The sequence below is a fragment of the Rhinoraja longicauda genome, chromosome 40 (genome assembly GCF_053455715.1).
Source record: "Rhinoraja longicauda isolate Sanriku21f chromosome 40, sRhiLon1.1, whole genome shotgun sequence".
Classification (NCBI taxonomy): Eukaryota; Metazoa; Chordata; class Chondrichthyes; order Rajiformes; family Arhynchobatidae; genus Rhinoraja; species Rhinoraja longicauda.
The window spans coordinates 13,484,293-13,494,620 of record NC_135992.1 but is presented as its reverse complement, the minus strand read 5'-3'; the positions used below and the strand labels follow the sequence as shown (position 1 = coordinate 13,494,620).

Genomic DNA, 10,328 nt, shown 5'->3' with positions numbered 1-10,328 from the left:
AGAACGAGAGCCTGTTTACTGTCCCCAGTAATCTCCGACTGCCTCGGCAAGGCCAGCAGCATAATCAAAGACGAGTCGCACCACGGCCGCTCCCTCTTCTCCCCTCGGGCAAGAGGTACAGATACAGAAGCGTGAAAACACACACTTCCAGATTCAGGGACAGTTTCTTCCCGGCTGTTATCAGGCAACTGAACCGTCCTACCACAATCAGAGAGCAGTGCTGAACTACTGTCTCCCTCATTGGTGACCCTCGGACTGTCCTTGCTCGTACGTTACCTTGCACTAAACCTTATCATAGACAATAGACAATAGGTGCAGGAGGAGGCCATTCGGCCCAGCACCGCCATTCAATGTGATCATGGCTGATCATTCTCAATCAGTACCCCGTTCCTGCCTTCTCCCCATACCCCCTGACTCCACTATCGTTAAGAGTTCTATCTAGCTCTCTCTTGAATGCATTCAATGCACTGTAAACGGCTCCTGTAAACGGCTCGATTGTAATCACGTATTGTCTTTCCGCTGACTGGTTAGCTCGCAACAAAAGCTTTTCACTGTACCTCGGTACACGTGACAATAAACTAAACTGCTGTACTAAAACCACAGAGATTGATGTGGGGGTGGGGGGGGGGGGGGGGGGGAGACAATAAAACAGACAAACACACTAAAATACAATTTGAAAATCAAAACTCTCCACTTACAACCATTTTCTTTGATCAGAGAGGGGAGAATAAATCAGAATAAATGCAGAATAAATCAGAAAAAATGCAAAACGTTTGAACATTCTCGGCATGAAACGACACCAGAAGCCAAAGCTAAACGTTAGCAGGCTGTAAGTTATGGAAGGGTGATATTTTAAACTGTTTTCTAAAAAAAGGGTGAGTGGCGCGGCTGACCAAATAAATCTCACCACCTTCCCCACCCCCTCAAATACAAAACACAGGGCAATCCACAGGATCCAAACAATGTGGACACATGCTTCTTCCCCCCCCCCTCCCCTCCCCTCCCTCTCACTCTCTCTCCTTCCCTCTCTCACTTTTGGTGCAACGGTTAAAATCTTCCAGGAGGAAGATATTCTGCAACGTGTAACATTGCATTGCCTTGCATTTAATTACGGGTTGCTTGCTCTCAATGCCCACGTTGAGGATTGCAGCTGGGATCAGACCAACTGAGCAACATGGCAGTGGCTTTGCAGTGCACTGGTTTAAAAACACAATCACTCAATTTACCACAGATTTATTAGACTGAGGCGCATTTCTTCCAGGGGCGTTCTTGCCTCCCCCTCTCCCCCACCTTGCACTCACACCCCCCTCCCCCTCTCTTTCCCCCCCTCTTCCCTCACACTCTCCCCCCCCAGTCTCTCTCCTCCCCTCTCCCCACTCTTCTCTCCTTTTCCCCATTCTCCCCCACCCCCTCCCTCTCTCCACACTCTCTCCCCCCAGTCTCTCTCCCCCACTTCCTCCCATTCTCCCCCACCCCCCTCCCATCCCTTTCTCCCCCACCCTCCTCCTCCTCCTCTCCCCCCTCCTTGCACTCACACCCCCTCCCTCCCTCCCCCACCCTCTTCCCCCACCCCCTCCCCTCTCTCCCCCACCCCCTCCCTCCCTCTCTCCCTCCACCCCTCCCCCCTCCTCCCTCTCACCCCCTCCTCACTCACCCCACCCTCCTCTCCCCCACCCTCTCTCTCCCCCCCCCTCCCTCTCTCCCCCACCCCTCCCTCTCCCTCCACCCCCCTCCCCCTCCCCTCCACCACCCCCTCCCTCTCTCCCCCACCCTCCCCTCCCCTCCCCTCCCTCCACCACTCCCCTCCCCTCCCTCTCCCCACCCCTCCCCTCCCCTCCCTCCACCACTCCCCTCCCTCCCCTCCCCCTCCTCCCCTCCCTCCTCCACCACTCCCCTCCCCTCCCTCTCCCCCTCCTCCCCTCCCCTCCCTTCCCCTCCCCTCCCCCTCCACCCACCCTCCCCTCCCCTCCCCTCCACTCCCCCTCCCCTCCCCTCTCCCCACCCCTCCCCTCCCCCTCCCTCCACCACTCCCCTCCCCTCCCTCCTCCCCTCCCTCTCCCCTCCCCTCCCTCCACCACTCCCCTCCCCTCCCTCTCCCCCCACCCCCTCCCCTCCCCTCCCACCCCCTCCTCCCCCTCCCCCTCCCCTCCCCTCCCCCTCCCTCCACCACTCCCCTCCCCTCCTCCCCTCCCTCTCCCCCTCCCCTCCCTCCTCCTCCACCACTCCCCTCCCCTCCCTCTCCCCTCCCTCCCCACCCCTCCCTCACACCCACCCACCTCCCCTCTCCCCCTCCCTCTCCCCACCCCTCCCTCCCCTCCCCTCCCCTCCCCTCCCTCCACCACTCCCCACCCCTCCCTCTCCCCCTCCTCCCCTCCCCTCCCCTCCACCACTCCACTCCCCTCCCTCCACCACTCTCCCCTCCCCTCCCCTCCCCTCCCTCTCTCCCTCCCCCCCCCCTCCCTCTCTTTCCCCCTCCCTCACACCCTCTCCCTCTCCGCCACCCCCTCCCTCCTTCTCTCCCCCCACCCCCCTCCCTCTCTCTCCCTCCCTTGCACTCACACCCCCCCCCCCCTCACCTTCTCCCCCCCCCCCCTCCCCCCCCCCTCACCTCCCCCCCCCTCACCTTGTGCTGCCCGCCGCCGCGGCGCCGCGTGCATGCCCGGCCCGCTCCAGCTGTGAGCCGTTGCCCGGGGGGGAGCGGCCTCTGGCGGTGATGGAGGGGGAGGAGCGGGACCGCTGATGGGGCGGGGTCACTGGATGCAGCGCAGGGGGGGGGGGGGGGGCGGGGGTCGCTGGATCCGCATCACAGGGGCTGGCAGCCCCGCGCCTGCGCACTCCCCAACCCTCAAAGGGTGACGTCACCCCATCCAGCCTCTTAAAGGGGCCGCGCACCGCCCAGTGTGTCAGTGAGCCTGCCTCAGAATGTGTCTCAGTGTGTGTCTGTGTCTGTGTGATTGTGCGTCTCAGTGTGCGCGTGTCTCAGTGAGTGTGCGTGTCTCAGAGTGAGTGTGCGTGTCTCAGTCAGTGTGCGTGTCTCAGAGTGAGTGTGCGTGTCTGTGAGTGTGCGTGTCTCAGTGCGAGTGTGCGCGTCTCAGAGTGAGTGCGCGTGCCTCAGTGAGTGTGCATGCCTCAGTGAGTGTGCAAGTCTCAGAGTGAGTGTGCGTGTCTCAGTGAGTGTGCGTGTCTCAGAGTGAGTGTGCGTCTCAGAGTGCGTGTGTCTCCGAGTGTGCCTGCATCTCAGTGTGTGCGTCAGTGAGTGTGTGTCAGAGTGAGTGTGCGTGTGTCAGAGTGAGTGTGCGTGTGCAAGCGCGCGCGGCTATGCATGTGTGGATTGGGTCGAGACCCTTCTTCAGAGTCGGGGGGGGGGGGGGGGAGGGGAGGGGAACAGAGAGATCAGAAAGTTACATAGAATAAATTAAAGACAACCAAAAAAACCAGATCAAAGCCAGCAACAATGATCAAGGAAAGGTGGAGCCCACAATGGTCCATTGTTGGCTTTGGAGGTGGTGATAATGAGTGATCCAGTGAAACTCAGCTGTCCGACAATGAAACCAGTAAGACGACTAAGGTGGTGGAGTGACGGAGAGAGGGGAGACACAAGGGCTACTTGGGAGTTAGAGAAATCAATGTTCATACCGCTGAGGTGTGAGCTGCCCAAGCAAAATATGAGGTGCTGTTCCTCCAATTTGCGCTGGGCCCTCACTGACAATGGATGAGGCCCAAGACAGAAAGTGTAAGAAAATAACTGCAGATGCTGTTTTTTTTCCCTTTTATTTCTTCTTTTTTCCGAAGAAGGGTCTCGACCCGAAACGTCGCCAATTCCTTCTCTCCTGAGATGCTGCCTGACCTGCTGAGTTACTCCAGCATTTTGTGAATAAATACCCAAGACAGAAAGGCCAGTGTGGGAATGGGAGGGGGAGTTAAAGTGGTTGGTAAACCAGGAGATCATTCAGGCCAAGGCAGACTGAGCAAAGAATACTATTCTGTTCAAATGTAAGAAAACAGGCTGACGAGAGCAAAGTTTTCACCTCTCCCCTTTTATTTATAAGTTTTAAAATGTACACAAATAACATCCATATTAAATTGCATTGTAAATAACGTTAAATAGTATCAGGAATAAAGAACTGTACATTAGACATCGAGACAGAAGGTCAGTGAGCACTTTCTTTCTTTTTTTAAAAAGGGGGGGGTTGGGCAAGGGGGGCAGTTCAAACCATTTTACACTTTAGCGAAGTTCACATTTTGAAGTTTTCCCCCAAGATAGGAGAGACTCTACCACCCCACAGAAAAGCCAACAGAATCACTGCCAGGAACACTAAATGGTCAAACTAACATAGTTACAGGACGCTTCCATTTGTCACTTTATTGCAGGCATTAGACCCAGAGCTTAAAAATCAGTGCACTCCCCTCAAAGAGCAAAGTTATATCTGCATTACCGATAAAAAGGTGTTTTCCTCCGTTTTAAAATTGCAAACAGGTATTCTAGTCTTGCATGGCCCCTTAACTAGTCAGGCTGTGTCACTTCTGAAAATAAAAACCAGGTCAGGCAAGGACAAACACATGCTGGGCACAGGCTAAAATTTGGGAGTGATCACAAAATGAACCAAGCCAGAAGTCTTGAAGCCACTAATCGTTAATTCCCTTAAAGTCTTGCCAGTAGCCAAAATACATACACGTACACACATACATTCAGAAAACGGTTTGAAGTACAATATACAACATGGATTTGTTTTGTCATTACTCCTCTTACTTGGACCAATGCAGACCGCATGCCTGGTGCCAATCTTCAGCGATGCAAACTAAAACACACGATGCCTTGCAAACAAGAATAGGATCCGGATTTCAACGCAACTTTAACCTTCGGGATTTCGGAAAATACTAGAGCGCAGGGCTGCTCTTCCTACAAGGCCAGGTGATTAACGTCTGGTTGAAAGCAGAACTTTGCAACTCCAGCTCCGAGTTAACGCAAAGTTGTTCAATTTGGACCCTGATCTTTGTCACACAAAAAAAAACCAAAAATAAAAAAAATTGGAAAAGTGGTAGCAAAGCTACGAAAATTAAAACAAGACATTTATTTTAACCAGTCAACCAGAGGAGAATATCCCTTGAATTCTGGTTGGAGTCAACACTACTCCTGCAGGGACCTAGTTCAGAAGAACACCACGGTACTGGAGGCAGAATCGAGTCACTAAAAGGTGGACTTATGGTGTGGGGACAGGTCCCCAGCCAACCCCTCCCAACTTTTTGCAACAAAAAAACCCTAAGTTACACTGTTCAACATCAGTACTAAGAAGCAACAGTTTTCACTTTACAATCAAAAAACTCACTATTTACACAAATACAAAAAAAAAAAAGTTTATGAAATACCTATGTTAAAAAAATACACTGGGAAATAACTTAATGTGCATTAAATACAAAAACCAAAATATTCGAGGGGGCGTTAAGAATCGGTGCACAGTTAATCTAAAAAAGTGACATTCAAGTTTACAATACAGAAGGAAATGCATTATTACATATCTGAGAAGAAGAGGCCTTTGTCTGCCAATGTCGCAAAGGCAAGATTTGTTTTTGAGATAAATTTTACTTAGAGGCTAATTCCCACCCCCCCCCCCTTTTTGAATTTTGCAAGCTTCTGGAATCAAACTTGCTTCCTCCCACTAAACCTGTCCAAATTCTGCCTTCTTTTATGTTTTCCCTGAGGACCATTTGTGGAGACAGCCTGCCAGTCTAACGCACACCCCCGAGACCCTGGTTTGGCAAAAGCCAAGTTGCTTTGGTGTTGAGATACCTCTGCGAATTTGCAGAACAGGAGGGACAATTAACAAAACAAAAAAAATCGACCTGTAACCAAAAATGTTGCGATCCACGTATTTTTTTGCTTAGCATAGATTGCTTTGAAAGGTGTTAGTGGTATAAAAGACCCTGCTGAATTTTGATGAACTCCACTGGGATGGATATAGAATACATCAAAGAGGTCACTTTTTGCATTTTCTGTCTGAATCAGCAAAGTTGCTTTTGTAATTTTAAGCGTGCATGCGTTCATAGTTGCATTTGACTGTCGCCAACTACTTGCGTTTGAAGGTCTGCAGTTGAGCAGGGAACTACTTCTGCCGTGCCTTGAAGTGATATTTAAGGGAAGGGGGGGGAAGGACATATCAGAATGCTGGCTAGCCCACATCTTTCACAGGAGTTTGGTCAGTGCAGATTTCTCTCGATTCGATTGTACCCCTGTGCCCAGAATCTAATGATGAGGTGCCTGAAATCGAGGGACTACGGCCAAGTTCCGACCACGTCACCCGCAGCCGGTCAGAGATAGATCACCTCTCGCTTCTGGTAGCCGAATTCGCGGGAATTTCACAAAACACTTTTTAGAAAACACACACACACACACACACACGCGCACACACAGTGGTTTTTGACACATTTACAACTGGACTGGAACTTTTTTTTAGTGATTGACTGCTTTTATTAAAAAAAAATATTTTTGCCAAGGCTAGCAAGTTAAATCATGGCCTCCCTTCCGTTTTAATTTTTTTAATATCTTGTAGACAAAGTCTCTTCTCGCATCAACAAGAGGGCTTATTTGTGGGGCATTTTGGCAAGTTTCTTTGCTTTCGTTTCCCTGCACATTACTGCACTTCCACCCCTCTGCCTCCTCTGCTCCATGCCAGTCTTCATATTTAAATGTCGGAGGCCAAGTTTGGCATTGCAGAATCAGTATTACTACACATCGGAAAAGCTTTTCTATTTCCTCCCAAACTCAGTATTTTAGCATTTTCCTCTTTTCCCTTTCCCCCTCCCCCCCCCCCCCCCCCCCCATCATCTTTAAACGATCGTTTGGAAAGCCAACCCAAACCCTCCCGCAAGTCGGTGGACAGGTGGCTAAAAGGGAACAATTGCAAATGGCCGCCGTTAGAAGAGGAGCACGTCCTTGACTACTTGCAGGCAGGGGGCATAACTTCCTTCTTGCAGGGGTATTTGGGAAACTGTTTGAAAAAGGACACAGTCAGCTACAGTTTGTGCTTCCAAGCACGACTGACAAGCATGGAAGCAGTTAAACAAGAAAATGAGTTTCTCGTGCTGACCAGCCTTTTTATTTTTTTTAAAAGGGGGAAAAAGGCACAAAAATCCAGGAGTGAGCCATTGATATAATCATTTGGCAACAAAAAGATGGGAGAACCTAGTGAGACTCGAGGAGGCAGCATTGAACTTGCAACCTTTCACCAGCAAATTCCGAGCCGACAATTTGCACTGCAGCTAGTTTCATCCCTACATGTTTGCTGGAAGTTGGCTGAATGGAGCCCTTGTATGCATGGGGCATTCGGGCAGCGAACTACACCACATCTGGCTGTCTAAGGATGGGGCTCCATGTTCAAGTAAGCTGAAGTGCTGACGGGACGCGAGAGCCCAGATATTTCTCGTTTGAACAACTTCTACTCCTCCTCTCTTTTTCCTCGCCACTCGCTCTTCAGATCCACCCAATGATCTACCATTGTTGCCTTGAACCCAGGATCGCCCGATGTCAACATTGACTTGGCGCATTTAAGAGGGAAGAAAATGATTGTAGCCATGTATAAAAATCAAAACCACGCCGATTCTCTTTTCCAATAATGACTCCACGATGAAAAGTTTGGTCAAACTGCCTTAACCAATAGACCGCTGGCGAGGGAGGGAAGAAAAAATGAGGGAAGCAATTAAAATTAGGGGGTTAAAAAGGGGAAACATGGCACGGACATTTTATACCTGGATTAGAAAACCTTACGTCCCTCACTCCCCTCTGAATTTTCTGATCCTTTCTTGAAGAAAAGACAACAGAACACTATAAAAAAGACTTTAAAAAATAAATACATACATTCTTCAGAAGTTAGCAGCCAATGCAGTTCCAAGTCACTGGTTTTGTCAACGCACATGTACAGGATATAGTTGACACCAAAGAGGACAAAGCAGTTCTGATTTGACAAACCCTTGTTAAATGGGCATTTGCTGGGAAAGGATTTACATCCGTCCCATGTTTGCACCAATGGTGCTGCTATTAAAAATCATAACTGATTTTATATATGCTTTTAAAAATATTAAGTCTTATCACCCTGGATACAGATTTTTAAAAAATTAACTTTCAATACTTACAAGGAAAGATACACAGAGGGAATATTACCCAGAGTGAAGCTTCAGTTTGGGTAGAGGATGTTAAAGAAAATGCCTTATGTACAGGAACCTACAAATGTGACTTAAAAATGGAGTGACTTAAAAATGGAGGAGTTCCCAATTCTACTTATACCACACCGCGCAAGGTCTACTGTAGCATTGAATGCTAGATCTAACTACTTAAACTCAATCGCTGAGAGGATGCCAGTGTATGTTTTAAAAGAAATTATCAGTGGCCAAGTTTGGCATTGCAGAATCAGGATTACTACACATCGTAAAAGCTTTTCTTTTCCTCCCAAGCTCAGTATTTTAGCGTTTTCCTCTCACCACCCATCTTTAAACGATCGTTTGGAAACCCAACCCAACGCAAGTAGGCGGACAGGTGGCAAAAGGCGGAGAAGACGGGACAATTGCAAATGCCCGCGGTTAGAAGAGGAGCACGTCCTTGGCTACTTGAAGGCAGGAGGCACAACTTCCTTCTTGTAAGGGTGGTAAAGGGGAGGGGGCAGTCAGGGTTAGATCCAGGGGAGCGTTGGGGGTGGGGGGTTTCTTCCGGGTAAAAAGAAAACTCCAAACAGACAGGAGGGGAAAAAAAAGAAATGCATATAATAAATCTGAGGTGATTGACAAGATCATCGCAAGTATGTTCAGACTGAAACTGGGGGTCCCGCGTTTCCCAATTCACACACAAATAAAATAGCAGGTCATAACGAGCCCTGTTCCAATATCCTCCCTGAAAGCCTGTTCGCAGTGGTCAATGGTGGAAACGACGTCCCATTCGTTGGCTCACGTCAGCGAAGGAATCTGGGGGGGGGTGAGAAAGCAGATCAGTTATTAGAACATTCTCTCAGTCTCTCTCTCTCTCCCTCCTTGCTTGCTCTCTCTTCTTAACGGGCAACTGAACCATCCCATCAGCAACTGAACCGTCCCACCATCCACTAGAGTTGGTCCTGACCCATCATCTACCTTATTATCAGGCAACTGAACCATCAAATCAACCAGAAGGTGGCCCTGACCTACTATCTACCTTACTATCAGGCAACTGAACCATCCCATGAGCTACTGAACTGTCCCACCATCCACTAGAGTTGCTCCTGACCCATCATCTACCTTATTAACAGGCAACTGAACCATCAAGTCAACTAGAGGGTGGTCGTCACCTACCATCTACCTTATTATCAGGCAACTCAACCATCCCATCAACTGGAGGATGGTTCTCACCGACCATCTACCTCTATCGGGCAACTGAACCATTCCATCATTAACGAGAGTGGACCTGACCTACCATCCATCTCATTATCATTCAACTGAACCACCCCTATCATTAACCAGAGGGTGGCCCTGACCTATCACCTAAGTTCATAAGGTCTAGGAGCAGAATTAGGCCATTTGGCCCATCAAGTCTACTCCACCGTTCAATCATGACTGATCTATCTTTCTCTCTCATCCCCACTCCCCTGACTTCTCCCCATAACCCCGACACTCTTGTTTAATCAAGAATCTGTCAATCTCCGCCATAAAAATATCCATGGCCTCCACAGCCTTCTGTGGCAATGAATTCCACAAATTGACCACCCTCTGACTAAAGAAACTCCTTCTCATCTCCTTTCTAGAGGTATGTCTTTTTATTCCGAGGCTCTGGTCCTAGACTCTCCCATTATCAGGCAGCTGAACCATCCCATCATCAACGAGAGCGGTCCTGAACTACCATCTACCTCGTTATCTGGCAACTGAACCATCCTGTCGAGGTAGAGATAGGATTATTACTCCATCTTCATATGGGAAGTGAGAGCTTATGGGCATCTAGCCCATATCTTGGGGCATTTATTTCCCCAAGGAAACAAACAAAGCCAAACTTTAAAGGCTTGGCAAAGCCACCAGCATTAATCAAGGTTATCTCATCCCAGTCACTCCCTCTTCTCCTCATTCCCACCAGGCAAGTGGTATAGAAGTGTGGAAAATGCACACCTGCAGTTTCAGGGACAGTTTCTTCCCAGCTCTAGTCAGGCAGCTAAAGCTTCCTATCACTAACTAGAGAGCAGGACAAGCAGGATCTTTGAAGAGAAGGAATGGGTGACATTTAGGGTTGAGACCCTTCTTCAGTCTGAAGAAAGGTCTCAACCCAAAACATCACCCATTCCTTCTCTCCAGTGATGCTGCCTGTCCCGCTGAGTTACTCCAGC

The 10,328-nt window shown here is 49.5% G+C and overlaps 2 protein-coding genes across 5 annotated transcripts in view; both read right to left on the bottom strand.

Annotated features, from left to right (window-relative positions):
* tmem184ba (transmembrane protein 184ba) overlaps positions 1 to 823 on the bottom strand; it is a 39,292-nt gene extending 38,469 nt beyond the window's left edge. The window contains exon 1 of one of the 2 annotated variants that reach the window (XM_078430803.1): positions 699 to 823. In XM_078430803.1, coding sequence (XP_078286929.1) covers positions 699 to 704 — 6 coding nt within the window. In that variant the 5' untranslated portion in view covers positions 705 to 823. The remainder of the gene's footprint in view (positions 1 to 698) is intronic. The other variant, XM_078430802.1, reaches the window with a different exon arrangement.
* A 5,979-nt stretch (positions 824 to 6,802) lies between these two features.
* LOC144611549 (casein kinase I) overlaps positions 6,803 to 10,328 on the bottom strand; it is a 53,627-nt gene continuing 50,101 nt past the window's right edge. For all 3 annotated transcript variants that reach the window (XM_078430697.1, XM_078430698.1, XM_078430699.1), the window contains exon 11: positions 6,803 to 8,949. The gene's annotated coding sequence lies outside the window, so the exon portion shown is untranslated. The remainder of the gene's footprint in view (positions 8,950 to 10,328) is intronic.